The 21,026-nt window shown below is 46.0% G+C and overlaps 1 protein-coding gene across 3 annotated transcripts in view; it reads right to left on the bottom strand.

Annotated features, from left to right (window-relative positions):
• The window catches only part of ARHGEF7 (Rho guanine nucleotide exchange factor 7), a 115,998-nt gene extending 98,247 nt beyond the window's left edge, over positions 1-17,751 (bottom strand). For all 3 annotated transcript variants that reach the window (XM_056862184.1, XM_056862185.1, XM_056862186.1), the window contains exon 1: positions 17,581-17,751. In XM_056862184.1, the coding sequence (XP_056718162.1) occupies positions 17,581-17,745 (165 nt within the window). In that variant the 5' untranslated portion in view covers positions 17,746-17,751. The remainder of the gene's footprint in view (positions 1-17,580) is intronic.
• Between the last annotated feature and the right edge of the window lie 3,275 nt (positions 17,752-21,026).

Raw genomic sequence — 21,026 nt, 5'->3', positions numbered from 1 at the left:
CACCAATTGTAGTTTGGATCAGGAGGAGAGCTGGATCTGTGCATTCCAGGGAGTTGTTCACTCTTAAGATTTTCCTACCTTCTTCTTAAACTTCGATTCTATAAGGGTAGCTGTGCTCCAGCCAAAATCACAGTGTCTTCTTGCGGCACCTCAAGAAACTGACAAATGTACTGCAGCAAAAGCTTTCTGCGAACTAGAGCCACTAACAATCCATTCCTGAAGGAGGTAAATCTGCAGTGGCCGGGAGCAGCGCAGCCGCACCACCTCCTCAGAGCCTTCCCAGCTGCCGCAAGGAAAATAAGGCAATTTAAAATGATCAAGAAATAAAATGTCCCCATAGAAAGCAAAGGGGCTATGCCACCAAAAAGTGGCGTGGCAGCGCCGCTGCTCAAGGGGGCATTCCCGGGGCGAAAGGGGTTAGGAAGCTGATTAACGTCAGCTCCGCCCCTTGGAACACCCCCCACACACCCACTGGCGTGGGCTCCCACATCTAGGATTTCGTCGCCAGAGTAGCAGCGCCGGCAGCAGAGTCAGCACAATGGCACGGCTCGCTGGCGCGAATGCCCCCCGTGCCAGCGTAAGTGCCCCTTATCCTGGGATAAGTGGGCATTTATGTCAGCGCGGGGTGATGCTGGCTCATAAGCCAATTTAGCACCCCCCCTTTCCAGGATTGCAGGCTTAGTCGAATTCTTATACTCCGAGGCCTTGAAGAGAACATCCCACTGAGCACACACTAGTTTTCTGAACACATACAAGGTATGTCTGGAGAGAACTTTTATATCTGCAGGAGAAAGAAAAAACAACTCCTAAGAGTCTGCCAAAGCCATTCTGGCAGCTTCTTACAAGGAGAGGCTATTTTTGTCAAGAGTCCAATGGACTAGTTCAGAACAAAAACTTGCACCCCGGAGTCTTCTTTGAACACAACCACGAGTGGAACAGAAACCCGACTCTACACGTTTGTTTATTTGACTTGTATCCTGCTCTCAGGATTTATATGATTTCCATGTGGTCTCCATTCAGGCAGTTTACGAAGACAAACCTTTAGCAAAGACTCAGCAGCAGAACGGCTAAAATACGCTTTTTATTTTCATTTCATTTTCATTTTGAAAAGCTCTGTTAAATTCAACGAGACTTAATTTCATGCATGTTTACTCAGTCTTTTATATTCTGTCTTCCAAACACAATCATTTCCATTTTCTTTTCAAGTTTTCTTTCGTAAGAAGAAAAGAGAAGACTTGAAGGAGAGGGTAGAAAACTAGACACAAAATTTAGAGGAATGAAAATGAGCATTGTAATTGCCACAGGAATGCTGCCAAAAATGGCGCCCCCATGCAGAGTTCTGCCCTGTGGCTTCCATAACATACAGGAACACTTATCTGTTGTCCCATTTCTTTGCTAACTCCATAGCAGCAGCAGCTACAAATGTGAAGTGGAGGACAGGGAAAGAAGGCATGATGATGTCCCGAGACAGACAAATATGCCTATACATTATAAAAAACTGTAACACATACTTCCACCTAAAAACAGCCATATGTAGTTAAAAAAAAATAAAAAATCAAAATAAATCCCATGAAAGGCAGGTCTTTGAAGGATTTGAAGGTTTGAAGACTTACTACCATAAGCCACAACAGTATTCCCTCGAAGACCTTGCAAAATAAGAATCTTTAGGCCAGCCTTACAAGGACTATGAGAGAACTGACCTGATGAATGTTCCTGGGTGACACCACTAATAAAGCCCTTGTACTCATCTTGCAGCAGGGTCTCGCCTTGATATGAGATGTGTGAGCAAGTGTTCCCCTGAGATACTTGGCACACAGAACAGTTCGTGCTTTCAAGGTTAACATTTGCACTCTGATTAGCACACAGAGACTAACCGGAAGCCAAGTCAGTGAAATCCAAAGCGTGTATGAAGGAGAAGGAGCCATTGAATCAGAATCAACTCATGACAATCCCATCCACGGGATACTCCAGGCAAGAGACAAGCAGAGGTGGTTTGCCGTTGCCTTCCTCCGCAAGCATGTATACTCAGAAGTAAACCCCACTGACTTCAAGGAGGCTTCTTCCCTCATACTTGTGCTTAGGGTTGCAGCCTGAAATTCTCAAATGTCAATAAAATAAGTTTTCTGTGACTGGCACGAGTAAATAACTGGACTGCCGTAGTCTGGAGCTGTGGAATTTTCAAAAATCAATTTTCAAAGGCACACCCTGTAGGTGAAAAATGTCGTTTGCCTGGCTGCTTACAGCAAACAAACACTATAGCAGCATGGTGTAGTGGTTAAGAGCGGTGGTTTGGAGCGGTGGACTCTGATCTGGAGAACCGGGTTTGATTCCCCACTCCTCCACATGAGCGGCGGAGGCTAATCTAGTGAACTGTATTTGTTTCCCCACTCCTCCGTATGAAGCCAGCTGGGTGACCTTGGGCTAGTCACACTCTCTCAGCCCCACCTGCCTCACAGGGCGTCTGTTGTGGGGAGGGGGAAGGGAAGGTGATTGTAAGCCGGTTTGACTCTTCTTTAAGTGGTAGAGAAAGTCGGCATATAAAAACCAACTCTTCTTCCTCTTCCCTATAGTAGAAAGCTTTTGTAATCAATACAAAAGCTGCAATCCTAAAAGCATTTTCCTGGGAATAAGTACCAAAGAATAGAATAGAACTTACTTTTGAGTAGACCTGCTTTGGCTCACTCCCAATGTTTTTTTTTCTATTTTCAGATGATCAATATGCCACAAGGTACTAGCAAAAGTACATAAAAGCAGCCAAGTAAGGATTTATTTGTGAGGCTCTTACGAAGTGTACTGCAGGATACAGGATAGGATTAAGCCACAATCATTCTTACTGAATACTATGCATTCAGAAGAGACGAAAGGCCAACCAGAGGATCTGCAATCTTATCTCTTGAGATGTCATTTATCTTCAAAAAGCAGATTGGGGTATGATTTAGATCAGAGGGATGGTGCTCAGGCAGGCTAGGGTTGCCAACTCCAGGTTGGGAAACTCCTGAAGATTTGGGGGCGTAGCCTGCAGAGGATAGGGTGTGGGAAGGGGAGGGATCCCAGCAAGGTATGATGACATAGCTGCCAAAGCTACTATTTCCTCCAGGGGAACTGACGTCTGTAGTCTGAGATCAGTTGTAATGCTGAGATCTCCAGGTCCCACCTGGAGGTTGGCAACCCTAGCACAAGATTAACATCCCCCCCCCACTGTGTTGTTTTCCCTGAAAGAAATCCACCACCACCTGCTTTTAGAAGAAGAGTTGAAGAAGAAAAAGAGTTGGTTTTTATATGCCGACTTTCTCTACCACTTAAGGGAGACTCAAACCAGCTTAAAATCACCTTCCCTTCCCCTCCCCACAACAGACACCCTGTGAGGTAGGTGGGGCTGAGAGAGCTCTAAGAGAGCTGTAACTTGCCCAAGGTCACCCAGCTGGCTTCGTGTGTAGGAGTGGGGAAACGAATCCAGTTCACCAGATTAGCGTCCGCCGCTCATGTGAAGGAGTGGGGAATCAAACCTGGTTGTCCAGATTAGAGACCACCACTCTTAACCACTACACCACCCTGGTTCTCTTCTGTTTTGCTGGGTAGGTTCCAAGGAGTACGTTATTTGGACAGATTGTGTCCTTGTCGATCTGGCGCAACTGAAACTTTAGCTCACATCTTCTGTCACAGCATATCGGTGGCTCCTCTCAATTCAGCCGTGATAGCTTCTGGGGCTTCTTCCGCTTCCCCAGCTTTTCTGCCAGCTGATACTGACTCGGGTGTAATACTGGCTGTGGCAAAAATTTTGGCTGCCATGGCTTCAATATGAGGGTGGAACTAGAGGGTGGTACTAAAGTGATTTATGCTGTTCCGAGATGATGGGGTCATAGGAATATTTGAAATCAAGAAAAGAAAAATGCATTGCTTTTAGGTTTTTAATTTGACAAGGAAAGGCTACAAAGCAATTCTTGAAAGACAACTTATCAGTAGGAGACATATTGCTTTGTGCTACTAATTATGTTTATGTTACGTGCATCGGCTTTATTCTCTTCTTGCACTTACGCACTTCCAAAGATGGAGGAACTGCTCGACCTAGATCCTATAGGCTTCCTTTCCCTTGGGTCCACCCCTCTTCATACGTCCGGCTCAAGGATAAATGGAGACTGGCTCTCTGTTCCCGCCACCGGCAGCCAAAATCTGCCCCTCCCATCACTTCTTTGAAGGTGGGATGGGGCGGTCTTCTCTTCTTGCACTTATGCAGCATCAAATTGCACAGCCCAAATGTGTTAACTGGGGGACGGGGAGAGTCAGTTATAAAGGAGGGGGGGGGAATTATGATAGCAGAACTCACTGGCTTGGATCCTGCAATAAATCTCCACTGACTGAAAGCATTTCCACCAGTGGAAGGGAGACTTCCTACCTCCTCCTCTAGGAACTGCATAAGAAGAGAGCTGGAAGTCTGCAGGAGAAGCCAAACTGGCAAAAATCACTCCTCCCCGCCCCTTTCTATTAGTGGAAACATTCTGCAGGATCCCATCCACTAATTTGTTATTCTCCGTAAGATACTTTGACTTTTCAAGTTGTCTTATGATGCAGGTATACTACTTCTATCACTATAATTTTGATTTCCCTAATTGTTGTCAGGCGCATTAAAGGAATTTACAGTAATCAAGACAAGCCACCATACGAACAACGGCTCTGTGCTAACACACATAGCTTCCCCACGTAATCCAAAGAAGAGCTGTCATTCCCAGCAGAATGGAGCCTACTTATGGTATAGGGAAGAGAAGATTGCCAGGAGAAATTGAGGGGTGAGGACAGGCACAAACAGATGCGCAAATGTCACTCACTTCCCATGCAAAACCAGAAGGGATATCATATCATCGAGCCAAGTTTGGTGCAAATCCTAGAGCACTGCCCTCCATGTGATGACATCACTTCCAGTTTTGCCACAGATGTGCTGTTGCATGTTGGTATGATGCTGGCATGCCCCCCTGTGTGTGTGTAAAGTGCCGTCAAGTTATGGCGACCCCTTCTGAAGGTTTTCATGGCAAGAGACTAGCAGAGGTGGTTTGCCAGTGCCTTCCTCTGCACAGCAACCCTGGACTTCCTTGGTGGTCTCCCATCCAAATACTAACCAGGGCTGACCCTGCTTAGCTTCTGAGATCTGACGAGATCATGCTAGCCTGGGCCATCCAGGTCAGGGCATGCCCCCTACTGTCCCTCATTTTTACCCTGCCAGGCTGTGAAACGCTGGTGGAGAACAGGGGGCATCTGCCGGGATGTCTCCCACTATAGTAGGAGACCTGCCACCCAAGGGGGCCAAGAAAGAATCCTCGATGAGTCTTCCTTTCAACCAGCACGGTCAGAACTAGGAATCCCATCTGTATGTGTTGATTTTGTGTACATGTATAGAAACTGTTATGTTTAGGAACACAATGCACTCCCCTCTAGGCCCCTTGGATATATTTCCTCCCATACAGAAGATTCCTTCCAGTGCAGAAGATTGACAGACTCGTTTTCATACACACACCTCCTCTTGCTGACAGGGGTGGTGATATTGGGGCTCTAGCAACAGTCCAGGGCGGGGATGCAGAATCACTGCCACCCCCACCCCCTACCAGGGCCACTGCAGGCTCAAACGAGAGGGCCAGGTGGCCCTGCTCCATATGAGTAGGGCTGTCAGCTCCAGGTTGGGAATACCTGGAGATTTTGAGGGTGGAGCCTGAGGAGGGCAGGGTTTGGAGAGGGGAGGGACTTCGATGCCATAGAGTCCAGTTGCCAAAGCGGCCATTTGCTCCAGGGGAACTGATCTCTGTCGCCTGGAGATCAGTTGTAATAGTGGGAGATCTCCAGCCACCACCTGGAGGTTGGCAACCCTACGTATGAGGCGGGTGGGCATTGGTGCTGCTACGTTGGCTGCCGCCTGAGCACCGGAGGGGGCAGGCATGTGAGGCAGCTGCTGGTGCCAAGCTGGCTACCCGACAGCTGGAGGGGGTGGGCAAGAACCTGTTTCTCATTTTCTTTCCCCCTTTTTCTAAGGGGCATTGTGGTCAGGGTGCCCCCAGCCTGTGCCCCAGATGCCCCATGGGTAGGGCTGCCTCTTGTTTACTGGCCCCTTTTTGATTGACTAAGATAGTTTAAGGAAGAACACTTTCACACCTTATCCCCAGCAACTGTTTTCTTTAACACAAAACAACCTAACAACATTCTACCTAACAGAACTGCATTTTAAACATGAACACATGGGAAGGGTTTTATACGGTTCTTGTTAAATTTTCTGTGCATTTTCGCACTCAGTCTCTGCATTTTCTCATCTGTTTCTAATTGCTACGGCCATTTTTTTACAAAAATGTTCCCGTTAAGGGCAGTGTGTATTATGATTTACTCATAATAATTAATGAGCTTAACAGTTTTGCAACAGCATGAAAATAACTTATGGGTGGGAGAGCGCAAGAAGTAGAAAGGTGTTTCTGCTTACTTGTGAAAAGACAGGGGAACCAATCCAGCAACAGTTAGGCAAGCCTAATTCCCATTAAAATCAGCAGAAACAGCAATCAGTTTGAAACCAATTTAATTCAGTGAGAATTAAGAGCTTTAATAAAATAACCTAGATTTATATAGGTTTCATACCCGGAAGGGGAAAAGTATAAGCAAAAGGGGGCCCGATGGCATTTATTCCTAGATTATTCCAGATTTGTTAACCACTTCATTAGTTAATTTCTACTGTCCCAGTACTATACTGTAAACTCGTCGAAGAAGTATCAACAACAGTTTATTACATCCTCTGAGTTCCCAAAAAAGTATGCTGATGCCTGCAGACATTTGGCAGAATGACATATACAGCCTCCACAAGGTCTAGATTGCTTACATTTATTTTCATAATGATGCATGTATCTCCAGGGTGGGTACAAGAGCACACAGTAGGAAAGATAGACGTATAAATTCCAGAACAGTACAACTATGGCACCATAGATAAAAAAAGGTAAAGGTGCAAGAACCTTTGACCCATGGGGTGACATCACATCACGACGTTTAGTAGGAAGACTAAGTTTACGGGGAGATTTGCCATTAACATAAGAACATAAGAAAGGCCATGCTGGATCAGATCAAGGCCCATCAAGTCCAGCAGTCTGTTCACACAGTGGCCAACCAGGGGCCTCTAGGAAGCCCACAAACAAGACGACTGCAGCTGCATTCTCCTGCCGGTGTTCCACAGCATCTAATATAATCGGCATGCTCTTCTGATCCTGGAGAGAATAGTTATGCATCATGACTAGTATTCATTTTGATTAGCAGCCATGGATAACCCTATCCTCCATGAACATGTCCACTCCCCTCTTAAAGCCTTCCAAGTTGGCAGCCATCACCACATCCTGGGGCAGGAAGTGCCATAATTTAACTATGCGTTGTGTGAAGAAATACACTGCCTTCCCCAGTCATCTACACTTTACCCCCAGCAATCTGGGTGCCCATAGGAAGGATGGAAGGCTGAGTCAATCTTGAGCCAGCTACCTGAAACCAACTTCCTTTGGGATCGAACTCAGGTAGTGAGCAGAGTTTTGCCTGCAGTATGGCAGCTCACCACTCTGCACCACGGGGCTCCTGCCATTAAGACAGGCATGTTCAAATGCTACGCCAAAGCTGTTTCCGCACCGCCATGATTCCCTGTATAGCTTTTGTTATCACTGTGCAGTGCCACGAGTGCAATAAAACATCCACGCAGCTGCTTCCCCTGCACTTTCCTTGCATCACCCCTCCCAGCCACCATGACCTCCATGCCACAGGAGGCAGGGGCAGACTGGGAAATTAAAATGGCCCAGGAACCCGCCGAGTAGCACCTCCAACTCTACAAGCCAGCTTTGCAAGGGCCACTCAGCTTAAATCCAGGCAGCAGTGCCAACAATCACTGTTGCCCTTAAAGGCTCTGAGTCAGGCCCCTACGGCACTGGGCAGAACTGCTGGGGCTTCCTCCAGGTAGCCAGCACCTCTTGAGGACATCAGCCCATTGGGAACTTTCCCTGTAAATTACATGGCCAATCCACCATTGACGAAAGAGCTTTTTCGAACATATTCTGAAAATCCACAATTGATATATTGCTATAGTATTAAAAGGGGGGCAGCCTATAAATCTCTGCAACAAAAAGGGCTACAGGTTTACAGGAAGGCAGGTGGAAACGGGGTGATGTGTGCGGCTGCTTAAAAAAAAAAAATTCTGGTCCTGTTTGGAGGCTCAGCTGAAACAAAACCTCCATGCGGAAATAGCCCAAGGTTCTCAATATATTGAACTCCTGGTGTTTCACAGTACATGTGCAGATAAATACACATGAAGAGGTCACTTCAGTCCAACAGCTGTTTTTCACTAATTATTGTACTGCAAAGGACAAGAAGTTGTCCTTTCAGACATGTGTTTATATGTGTAGCGGCATGAATCACAACTACAAACAATCCAGGACATTCAGTTGCTGATTTAAGAGTAGCAGTTCTCTTACAAAGGGATTTCAAAGGGAGATTAGAAAGAAAGACTGCTGACTTAACAAGTAATAATGAAGCTTAAGGCTAGGTCCCTGTTTGGTGCACACACCAGAATGTTGTCGAGGTATGGGTACATTTGTATACCCCGTCTTCGTGCAAGAGCCATGAGAGTCACCAGTACCTTTGAGAAGAATCTTGGGGCAGAAGCCAGGCCAAAGGACAACACTCTCAATTGGTAGTGCTGATCTTCATAGCAGAATCAAAGAAAATTGTGATGGTCTCTGTGTATTTGTAGATACAACTCTGAAAGATTGATGGACATCATAAAGGCACCTGGTCACAGGGCTTCTGTGATGGATCAAAGTGTCTCCATCCGAAAATGCTTTGGAATTATGTATTTGTTCCCGTATTTGAGGTCCAAGATGTCTCTCCAGTCTTAATTCTTCTTTGGAACAGTAAAGGAGATGGAGTAGACCCCCTAAGTATTGTTCCAAGGGATCAACTGCTTCTATAGCACAAATCTGTAGGAGGTGACTGATCACATCCAGGGTTCATAAGTGCTTTTCCTTCTTTTTCTACGTGGGGGAAAGAATGAATCAATCTGGGGGAAGACCTAGAAATGCTATGTGATAGCCCAATTGAATGATTTGTAATACCCATGTGTCTGGATAAGACTGGGACCACTGGTTTGGAACTAATGAAGTCTTCCCCCCACCTCCTATGACCTGGTGCCACTGCTTCCCCTGTCTGGTCAGAACTGTTTGAACTGGGAGGGTCTGTTAAAGCAAGCCCCTCTCCTCTGTTGTTTGGCTGAAGAGGCTTCCTTTGATCCACTCTGGATCATGGTAGGGTATGGTAGGAACAAAAGGAGGGTCCAGATGGTGGATCCCTGTTGTCCCTGTAAAAGTTCCTAGGCATAGCCTTCTTTTGATCTCTGGTTTCTACTAAGATCACTTCTAATTTGTCATCCAACAGGCAATCACCTTGGAACAGCCATGACGATAGACTCTGAATGAGAGTCAGCCTGCCATGCCCTCAGCCAGAGTGCCCTTCTCATATGGGAAGAGGCAGCAATGGAACGTGCTACAAACATTATTGGGTCTAGGGACATATCCACCAAAAAGATAAACTGCCTTCAATAATCTATTGGTCCCTTCTAGTGCCATGCCCGGGTGGTAGCTAAGGCATGTGTTAGGCGAAATGGCCTTCATGGTGGCTTTGGTTGGCCAATGGCTTTGAGTTCCCCTGTGGTAGGGAGAGTGTCCCTCTGCCTGGCTGTCCCAGATCTCTGGATTGAAATAAGGAGAGCCTGGGGAATAGCCCTGCAAACCCCTGAGGAAGGGTGCAGGCAAAGACATTTGAAATTGTTGCAACCCCACCTGAACAGCATTACTAACCATTTCAGCAATTTCAAAATGTAAAAATGTTTGCCCTGCCCCTGCTGTGATCACGGGGGAGGGGAGTACATTGCCCCTTGATGCCTGCTCCTCGAATGTTGTCTGGGTAGAGGTGTTGTCTCTGGGGGGATTTACAATTCCATCGATACAGACAGGTGCCAATCCAGCAGACATGAGGGCTGTTGCTGGTAATGGAACCCATTTTGTACCTTTTTCGTTTCTCCGGCTGCTGCTGCTGGCCCACACCCTCACCCTCTGTTTTGCAGCAAGTGCAGTTGCTGGAGGGTCCTTCTGATTGCTGATGAAGGGAGGAGAGGAGGCCAGGGACCTGGTCCTCTTCCAACAGAAAGCTGTCGGAGCTACTCTCCTGCTCGGCCACCATTTTGTCTCCTATGCAAAGCCAAAGAGAGGGAAGGAGGAGAAGGAAATGAAAGTACAAGAATCAGACTGAGAGGAGAAAGGATAGCTGGTAGGAAGGTAAAGAATAATGGAGAGAGAGGTCAGAGGGAAAGTTTGTAGTCCTGTCTTCCTGAGCAGCAAGTGGGAATCACAGATTGCTTCTTCTTCCCTCCCTCCTTCAAGGGTCGGGAGCCTTTTCCAGAGCCATTTTTTCTTTCCCAATCTGCCCCCGCTCACTGTATGGATTTTGAGAGGGGCAGAAGGATGGTGTGTCAACATCACTCAACCGTAGAAAGGATTCCTTCATTTTGTGATTCTTGGCTTGTTCCTGACTATGGCATGCCTCTTGGTGCTCAGCTTGTTTCCTGTCCTCAACTCTCTTGGTCCGCTGCCCATGGTGCTATCCTCAGCATCGATGAGGTCACTCAATCTGTCTCTCCCCCTTTTTCTTTCATTTGGTTTCATGTCCACGTGTTTGCAGTTTGATGGATCCCCTGCTGCCGCCAAGGGTAGGGGTCTGCAACCTATGGCTAAAGGTAGGCCAAACACAGCCCAATACAAAACCAAATATGGCTCTTGAAAAAAATAAAATGAAGTCTTTAACTTAAGGTCTATTGGAGGGGTAGGTGGGATACTAAAACAGCCAACAAAGTACTCCACCTTGAATCTCCATAAGGAAGGTAGCCTATAAAAATGTAAATAAATTAAACAAAATAAATATGTGAAGGGAGTGGTCGGGACTAAGGGCTTAGAGACGCTTTACAAAAACGTAAATTATAGAAGAGTTGCCAATAATCCAAGAGCAACCCATGTGCAGATTTATGCCAGGTATCTAAAACTATTAAGCAGGGTGCATTTATTACATATTATAAGACCCCATGTGTGCCACTTCCCAATAAAGGACTCCCAACAACCAGTGTTTGGGCTGTGGAAACATTATGGATTATTAATCAACATATCAATATCAGAAATGTTAAACTGTATATCTTCAATTATGCAAATGGATTTTCTTATACTGGCTATTTGTTGTTCTCTTGCTCTGAATTTTGAAGTCATTTGGCTCTTTAATTATAAAAGGTCGCTGATCTAACCAAGGAGTTAATTGGACAGTCCCTGGTCTGCAAAAGATTGGCCATAGCTTTTTTAGACTGCCTGACAATACAATTAGCCTTGTGGGTAGGCATCTCGGCTTGCTGCTTGACATGGAGAGTTTGAGCTCCCACTCAAAAGTTCAGTATCTGTACAGACATCCTGATGGGCACTATATGAAAGTTAGCAGCTCTTTAATCAGGTACAGGATTTCCTACAAGAAAACTCATAAGTGGAACTCCGGTTGTGGTGCAAACTGTGCCAGCTGTTTGTTCCTTGCATGCTGTGTGACCCATTGTGGGGAAAACAATCTGCGCAAATGCCATAAAGACAATGGATACACGAAAGTCACAAGATTCTTATCCTTTGCACTTTAATGCACATTTAAATTGTCATATGGAAAGAAATAAATTAATCATTAAGAAGCTCTTAAAAATCACTAACTGGAAGTTATTCTGAGAGATTGGTAGTGATCCTAGGGCCTTGATCACATCAGCTGCCTGACTGGTAACTCATAATGCATATTAGATAAACTAATCTTCATGAGTCTAAATACAGCCAGGCTACCAGCATCCAAATTCATAGACCCCTGTCCACTGGACCCCATTTGGGCTGCTCTCTGTAGAGCTGGTTGAAGTGTTTCTTCAGACTATATTGTTGTATTGGATGTGGACAGAATTGAGCGGGTGCAGAGGAGAGCAACGAGGATGATCAGGAGCCTGGAGACCAAGCCCTATGAGGAAAGGCTGAGGGTGCTAGGAACGTTTAGTCTGGAGAAGAGGAGGTTGAGGGGGGACATGTTTGCTCTCTTTAAGTATTTGAAGGGCTGTCACTTAGAGGAGGGCAGGGAGCTGTTCCTGTTGGCAACAGAGGATAGGACTCGCAATAATGGGTTTAAATTGCGGGCGGAAAGGTACCGGCTGGATATTAGGAAAATGTTTTTACAGTAAGTGTTGTTTGACAGTGGAATCAGCTACCTAGGGAGGTGGTGAGCTCCCCCTTATGGGCAGCCTTTAATCAGAGGCTGGACAAGCACTTGACAGGGATGCTCTAGGCTGATCCTACCTTAAGCAGGGGGTTGGACTAGATGGCCTGTGTGGCCCCTTCCAACTCTCTGATTCTATTATTGCAATGATGATATTTGCAACTTTTTGCACATCCCATTATGGGTGGTCATCAAACATTCTGCCTCTGCCCCAGCTCGGAAACCGCCAAAGTCATCTGCAGGATTGCCCTGGGCGACCGCTGCACTCCACTGTCCCGCTCTCCTGCCTGACCACCAGTCTTGCTTACCCAAGTGGGAAGGGTTGGCAGAAGAATTTCCCAGGCTCCAAATTTCCACCTGACTACTCACAAATAATAAAGATCTGGATATATCAACAATGTTACAGTAATTTCCACTTCTAATGCTTGGTATATATGAGGCTTGTAGCCTGACCTTATGTTTATTTTCTCCCACCGTGTTCAAAGAGGCTTGATCTAAAGGAAGTGTTTATAGGAGTATGGCTTCATTACCTCATGAACTATGAGCCATCCCTTCAGATAAAATAATTGGGTACAGTGCAAGAGGTTTGGACAAGATAAATTATCCGGTCTATTCCAGCATGACAATTCTATCCACTGGGGAGGGGGGGAAATAAACCCCATCAAGGTGATTAACCCCTTTGATAGACTGGGGATGGGTAATTTATTCATTTCTCAAAGCACTGGTAGCCTGTGGTGGCTCAAGGCAGCTTACAAAAGCCAGCTAAGCACGCAACAGAGACATTAAAACCACAGAACAATCCAATTATAAGGAGTGGAGACAATAAACCCAGGTGCTCTCCACAGCACAAAACCCCACATAATCTTTAGTCACCACCAAAAGGCTATCTAAACAACACAGTCTTTTTATGTTTACAAAACCAAGCCTTACTTCCTCAAGAAGAGCATCCCAAAAGGCTAATGCCACTGGCAGATAACAATGGCCCAGAGCAGTGGTAATAACGTTAATGGAACGTGCTGTCAGGAGGAAACTCTGAAATGTTCAGAGATGGCACAGAGGCTCACGGCAGGAGAGACAATCCTTCAAAAAGACACACCACAAACTGATGAATAATCCACCACTTGCCATCAACAACTCAAGACTGGACACTTTCCTAAACTTTAGCCAACCACAACTTGACAACAGTTCCAGGAATCTAACCAGAAGAACCCTACTATCAGGGCTGTTTGATGACCATCCTTTGATAAGCCAGATGCTTGCTAATAGTCAGAATTCACAGGATGGTATTTCCTCAATGGAAGCAAAGGTCTGAGGGCATTAGCAGCCAATCTACCAGCGGGATGAGATCCAAGATAGCGGTTCTGCCACTTGGGTAGGTGTCACAAAAAGAAGGCAGTTACAGTCTGAATTTATACTTGGAAGTTTAGTTTTCAGCTGCAACTGGCACTTGGCTAAAACTGAAGCACATCAGGGCGCAGATGTAGCCTTTGGAAATCTGCTGCTGGTGGTTTTTTAGGAGTCTGCTTGTGTCCAGCAGGCTCTGTTTGCACATTTGTCAGTAAACAGATTACACAGAAACCAGACATCTCAAACGCGCTGCCTCTCTCTCATCTGAAGGAAATGAAACTCTGGAGCTACCACTGAACTTCTCACGGTTTGGGAAAGAGGAGATGGCCTCACTCTGTGATTTCCATCTGTCAACTCTGGTTTGCTACAAGACCCCTCAAAATATATATAATACTTATATTTATAGCCCTCCCTCTCCCTGCATAGCAGGGCTCTGGAAAGATAAAAACAATTTAAAACACACAAAATAAATACATGGATTAAAACTAAATTAAACAGTACACTAAAAAAGCAACAGCGTGCATAATGTGGAAGACCCACACACACACACACACAAAGTCCAGGTCAGATGATAGATTTGCTGAATACCATCACTGCCCTCAACTATATACCTGGTGGACTAGCTCCGCCTTACAGGCCCAATGAAACTGAACTAGATAGTTTAAAGCTCAGGACTCCCTAGGCAGAGCGTTCCACCAAGTAGGAGCCAGCGCTTTCTAGTCGAGGACCACCAGTAGATTCTCAAATGATTTCCGTAAGGCTCTCACAGGCGAGTACTGGAGAAGGCAGTCCCGAAGATGCGAGGGTCCTAGGCTACGTAGGACTTTGAGGCAGCTGCCATGTAGGAGGTACTTAGCTTCTAAAAATGCTTCTTCCCATTCTGCCCTTACACTCCTTCTGCATCCTGCCTTCTGGGGTCCCTACCACTACTACATACTGAATGGCTGCTTTTCCTCAGCCCTGCGCTGAAGCACCATCCTGCAACTTGCAGCTCCCCAGCATCCAAGCCCCATTCCCACATTATATTACTGGGCCTCTAAAATCCCCTCACATGCAAAAAACACTCCCCTCTCCTGTCATCCTAAACATCTCCCTATCGGCAGTGCTTGTTCTCTCCCTCCACAAGGTGCCCCCACACTTTTTCAACCTGTCCCAGTGCACAGTATTCCCACATGCTCCTCTAACTTCCACACGCAGTTCCGTGGGAATGGCAACAGGAGAAACTGGTGCTGAGACATACCACATCAGCTACTCCTGAACAGTCCCATTTGCCCTACAAATGGCATCCCTTCCTAGCCCTGAAGATGGCAGGGGTACCAAGGCCTGCAGTGAGACCCTGATAGGTCCGATAAAGTCACCAGATTTTATAGCTGACCAAATCAAAAACCTCTGTTTAAAGCAGTGGTTCCCAACCTTTTTTTGACCAGGGACCACTAGTACTTTTTTGTTCGGTGCAGGGACCCCAAGGTTCAAAATAAAAATTCAGAGAATTTGAAAATAAACTTTAATCATAACTGTTAGTTAAACATTAAACTTACAATAATATTTGAATATATATTTTTATAATAGAGAACTTTTAATTGAAAATATTAATTTATTATGGGTTTATAACTTTGTTTCGCGGACCTTAATTTAGTTCTCGCGGACCCCGGGTGGTCCGCGGACCCCCGGTTGGGAACCAGTGGTTTAAAGTTATTGTTTTGTTACCTAGTAGCCTACCTCCAACTTCTGCAACCCCTGAAGGCAGCGAGAGAAAGGGGAAAACTCAAATATACATGCTTCACTACATGCAGCCAGGAAGCTTCATAGCCAACAGCCACTATACCCTTTAGACTCTAGAGATTATTACAAATAACCCTCTGGATGAACAAACCTCCCTAGAGTAGTACCAAAACATCTGGCTCAGCAATGATTTTTCCTTGTTGAGGTCACTATTTTTAAGCATGGTGATTTCCCCGTAATCTGGGAAAACACTTAATTCTCCTTCTCCCCTCCCTTCCAACCATCAACTAGTATGAATTAAGCTTTACTCGACATGTAGCTCAAAGTTCATAACTCTTTTACTCTGGAAAAAAAAGGCAATCTGAAAATGCCCATTTTTCCATAGTTATAATTGAAACCACAGCCTCAAAGATGAAGATGCAATATACCTATCAGAATAACTTGCTTTTAGACATGGAATAAGGAGTATATATTACCCACTCATAAGCAGAATACAAAGAACAACCTTCTCTTATTTCAAGCTTGGATCTTGACAGAGAAATAGGCACATGTTTTTGCACATGGAATAGAAAATAAAAATTGTGATGTGTTTGGTTTTCAAGGTAAACAATGTCGGCTCTATTGAGTAACATGTTATAGAAGATGCTAAAATTAGACCTAAAAATAACCCTTACCATAAATCAACAGTGCTTTCAACACTTCAAAACTAGGTCAACATATTGCAACACGAGCAATAAGGGTTGTTGATTTTAAAAACATAAGAAGACATATTAAAGTAATAGGAACTACATACCTTTGGGCATAGAGGATTTTTCAAAAACATTTAGAAATGTAAAAATCAAATATTTTTCGCTTTTTTGAAAATCAAATATTCTGTACAAAATTACAGGCGAGGGTGTCTGACCATTTGTCTATACTTATTTCGCATCCTCCAGGTCCCAAATGGATCTCTGAATTTGTGAAAATCTCAACAGGTGTCTACCGTAATTTCAGGTCGCAGATTCTGCCTGCTTACCTATCAGGATACAGCAGTTACCTCAATAATTACTTCTCAAGAAGGACAATTAAGAGGTTACAATGGATATGCCCAAAACATTACAATTTGCACTAATAGCTTAAGAAGAAAAAGAAAACTATCTTTCTTCAAACTCTAACGCTTGTGGCCTGAAACATTTTTTAATGCCTCTTTTCTTCCCTGATACATTTTTGCGTTTTTTCTTTTAAATATCTATTCTGATGAAGAGTTCTGAGTAACTCAAAAGCTTGCACGCCATGAAGTGATAGTTCGGTTGGTCGAAGCAAAAAGTATTTTGTGGCTCTAGTTTCTAGATTTTTTTCCTACGGCAACCTACAGTACCCATCTTCCTCCAGTATTTTTTTGTTTTTAGGTTCTTCTCATGCTACGTATAGGAGCTCCTCGTGGAACTTGCACGGCAATTCTTATATTGGGTCATCAGGAATGCAATTCTCTTCCATTTGTCCAAAGCCGTATTTGCAAACTCTCTCTGGAGTTTCTGTTCCTTTCAGGGGGGGGGGGATGCAAAAGTCCAGCTGCCCAGCCAAGCTCCAAACTCCATGCCCCTGTGTCCCCCTCCCCTTTCCCTCACCGCCCCCCCCCCATGGACAATGGCGCCCTCGCCGCTCTCCCAGCTAGATGGGATATCCGTGTTGCAGGCGAAAGGAAGACGACAGATTCCCAAGGCAAAGGCCGCACGCTTCCTGCCTTTGCAAGGGTGGAGGGGGGGGGGAAATCCTTGGACAAAGGCAAGGACGTAGATCTATTTTAATCCCAGCTCGGCTGGCTCTGCAGCATGCCCAGCGCGGCCAGGACGGAAGGGGGCTGCAGGATTCGAACACAGGCGTGCGGCGCGCGCCTCTTTCCCGTTGCAAGGGGGAGAGAGCCCCTTGCTGCTGCGCCTCGTGCCAAAAGAGGACCGGAGAAGTCCACCGGCGCCGATGCATTATTCAGCACCCGGGGGCAGGGCGGTGCGCCGTCGGTCATCGGACCCGCCGGGCATGCAGGGGAGGGCCAGAGGTCTGCGTTAGGCGAGCACAGCCCCCCACCCCCAAAAGCCTATTCTTTGCTGGAGAAAGGCTCGCCGGGGAAGGAAGGAAGGAAGGAAGGAAGGAAGGAAGGAAGGAGGGGGGGGAGAAAGGAGGGGGGGAAAGATAAGACTAGAAGCCCACACTGACCTTATCGATGGTCCCCGGCAGCAGGCGGTCCAGCAGCCTGCACAGCACCACCCCGTCCTTCAGCGACGCCTGCAAAAAGCCCTCCGGGTCCGAGATGCTCTTTTTGGGCGAGTCCAGCACGCCCAGGGTGATCAGCCATGTAACGGTCTGCTCCGCGGAATTCATGGCTGCTGCCGCTTGCCAAGGGGAGGCTTTTATTTATTTATTTTTTTGAACCCTGGAGAAAGAGCCCCGGGGAGAGGGGTTGCAACCCCGGCGGGAGGAGATGTGGGGTGGGGGAGAGAGAGAGAGAGGGTCGGGGTCCTCCGTTTGGAGCGGCCCTTCCTCCCTCGGATCACCCCCTCCCCGGATCACCCCACCCTCCCCGTTCGCCCCCCCCTCGATATTTGCCTGGGGTTTCACATCGAGGCCGCCCCCTCCTCCTCCTCCTTCCCCATGCAGTTGCAGAGGAGGACGATTCGCTTTACGAAATCCAGTCGGTCCAGTTTCTCCCCGCCCGTGCGTTTTGGCAGCTTGTCAAATGCCTTTTCATTATATACACATGAACCTGCAGTTGCCTCCTCCTCCTCCTCCTCCCCTCCTTCGGCGGCTGCCTCTCCATGACATCATTGAAGCAGCAGGACGAGGAGGAGCGGAAAGGCGCAGACGCCCCCCCCCCTCCGCAAACCCGGACCGCCCCCCCAGTCAGCGCCCCTCGGCCGGGCGCGCTGGAGGAAGGGAGGCGGTCTCCGCTGCTGCTTTTTTTGCAGAAGCTTGCCTGCGTGCAAATCTTGCTCCTTCCCTGGCAGCCTCCTGAAGCCCTTCGGCGCGCGTGCAAGCATGCAGACGTTCAGTCGAGCGCGTAGCCTGCAGGGCTAAAGAGAGGCAGGCGCGCGTGCGCCCGGGCACCCCCCGTGTGCGTGTGCTTAGCTCTGCCATTTATGCACGGGAGGTTTTGCCTTGGATTTGCCGCTCTCTAAGTGCACGTTTCCCCCCCCCAATCTGAATTCTCAGAACTCTGCATGGGGGCTTGTTTTGCAGCTTTTGAGAATCCGGATGGGGGAAATGTGCTTTTAGAGAGCGGCAAATCCAAGGCAAAACCTCCCGTGCATAAATGGCTAGTCTTTTTGCTCGTTGCCCTAAAGAACCGCTATAGATAAGATGCTCACAACTGAGATATTCAGGTAGGCGATATTTTATAGTCCCCGCAACACAAAGGGGTTTAAAAGGCAGCTGGGTTGTTTGCTGCACGTGAACACACACACCCCTCCCGACACACACACACACCCCAGCTGAAAATCTGCACTATGCGTGTAACTACAAAGGGGATCTCCCTGATTCGGCTTTTCTAAACTGGGTCAAGCCGGGAACACGGAAAGGCGGGACAATATTGCAGCGGGCTGGCCATTTTTTTGCGCATCCCCCCCCCCACACACACACACACACACACACACGAGTCCCGAAATCCCGGCTGCAAATACGTCTTCGATCATCCAGGGCTTGGCGAGCAGGTGGCGGTGTGTTAGCCTCAGTCGCTTCCATGGAGCGAGGCTGCGGGGTGGGGTCACCTCTCTGATTCCGGAAGAGGTGGGGGGGACTAGGATTGCACTTCTGGAAAATTAGGGATATCTGCAATAATCTGCTGCTACGCTAGGTCCAGATGTGACGTTCTGTGAACCCACCATTCCCGTATGGTGCGCCTTCCAGCGGAGGGTTGGTATATTCGTGTAAAAGGGTGAGCTCATCAAATGAAATCGCAAGTAACGGTTTTCTGGCTGAATTAATAAAAGCGAAAGGTGGAAGAAGAAAAAAAAGATACCACCCCTCAGCCAAAAGGAATGCTTACCTGTACAGGAGAAAAGCACTAGATAGACTTATTATGGTATGAGGCCTCTCCCGAAAATTTCCCAGTACTTATTTTTCACCAGAAGGAATAGCTCATACCGTTACCAACAAGGAACTTGTCAGAAATTGCTTGATGAATAGAATGGCTTTTAGATCATGCATTTTCAAATACATCATAGGGGGACTCTAAAAGCATATCCTTCGAGACCATCTAGGGAAATCATTTTATTAATGAAAAGATAGACCGTTCCTCTCCATTTGTTCAAATAACGCCACCTTTAAAAAAAAACCACAATGAAATATCAAAAAAGCCAGCCTACCCAGATCTTCATTATCTTCATTATCCATGTTTAATCACCAGAGTAGTTTCCCTGCATATAACTCAACATGATTACACTTCTGTTTATCTAAACTGCTGATTATCCCTGCCTATTTAATGAATTAGAGTGTACCATATACCTTTTCACAAATTGCCTTGTATGGAGACGGAATGATTGTAGGATTTTTTCTTTCTTCTATTGGTTTTTGGGCTTCTTCCAGAAGTGTTTTCAGCGGGTGCACGGGTTTGGCAAGAGGGGGAAACATCCATCAGTACTGGGGTTTAAAATAAAGAGAAATTAGGAACCCAGCTCCCTTACTGTCCTTCAGGCTAAAAGACAACCAAGAGAAGGTAATAGATAGGGAAGAGCCTGGAGATTTGAGGGAAGAGCCTGGAGAGGTTGGGGAGGGGAGGAAGCTCTGGAAAGATGTGAAGCTGTCACAGTCTCTGACATCTTACAGCAAATGAACTATGATATTGTGTTGTACATATGCAGAATTAATTCACTATAAAGCTACAACTACACATACAAACAACAAACTAAACTGCAAACTATATAGCAGAAGTTTTAGTTACTTTTAAGAAGGAAAGAAAGCCTGGAAATATTAAACCAGAGGCTTATGTTTCTGAAAAATGTTTCTGGGTCAGATCTGACTGACTTGTTAAGCTTTTCCTGATTTCCTTCCCCAGCCATTTCACAAGAGATGTTTTCCACCCTCCACTCTACAAGGCTATTCAATGCTAACTAATGATGACATAATGCAATATAAGCAATAATTGTGTTTTATGATTTAAACATGTAAACATGATCCTATCGATTCATAAATGAATCTAATGAAAGCATATTGTGGTGGAGATGAGAATGATGTTAAAATTGAGTATATAGAGTGATCACAAAGCTCAAAACTGATTGTTTATAGCTTAGTAAAATAGACTGGAGGAAAGGAAGGCCATATTAGGTAATAAGAAAAAGGTTACTAAACAGCGCAAAGGAAGGCTGTTGAGCAATAACATTTCTAAGAAACATTTCCAATACATGGAAAGGTTTTAAGACAACTCCTTTACAAGGTGCTTGAAACAGTATAAATAAAGGCACAGAAAGGCTAGATTTTCAGATCTCTCTCAGAGGGTCTCGAAGACGGTATTGGTATGTATGGCTTTGAATTATTATTCTAGAATGTGAATTAGATACTTTGAACTAAATCAGACGTATTTGACTGTTATATTTTACTTGCTTTTTAAAAGTAGGTAAAGTCGTTGAGTCCTGCTTAGTACGTGACTATCTGAATAAGATAACATATCA

This window comes from Euleptes europaea, chromosome 16 (assembly GCF_029931775.1).
Source record: "Euleptes europaea isolate rEulEur1 chromosome 16, rEulEur1.hap1, whole genome shotgun sequence".
Taxonomy (NCBI): Eukaryota; Metazoa; Chordata; class Lepidosauria; order Squamata; family Sphaerodactylidae; genus Euleptes; species Euleptes europaea.
This window is presented reverse-complemented; position numbering and strand designations above follow the sequence as displayed.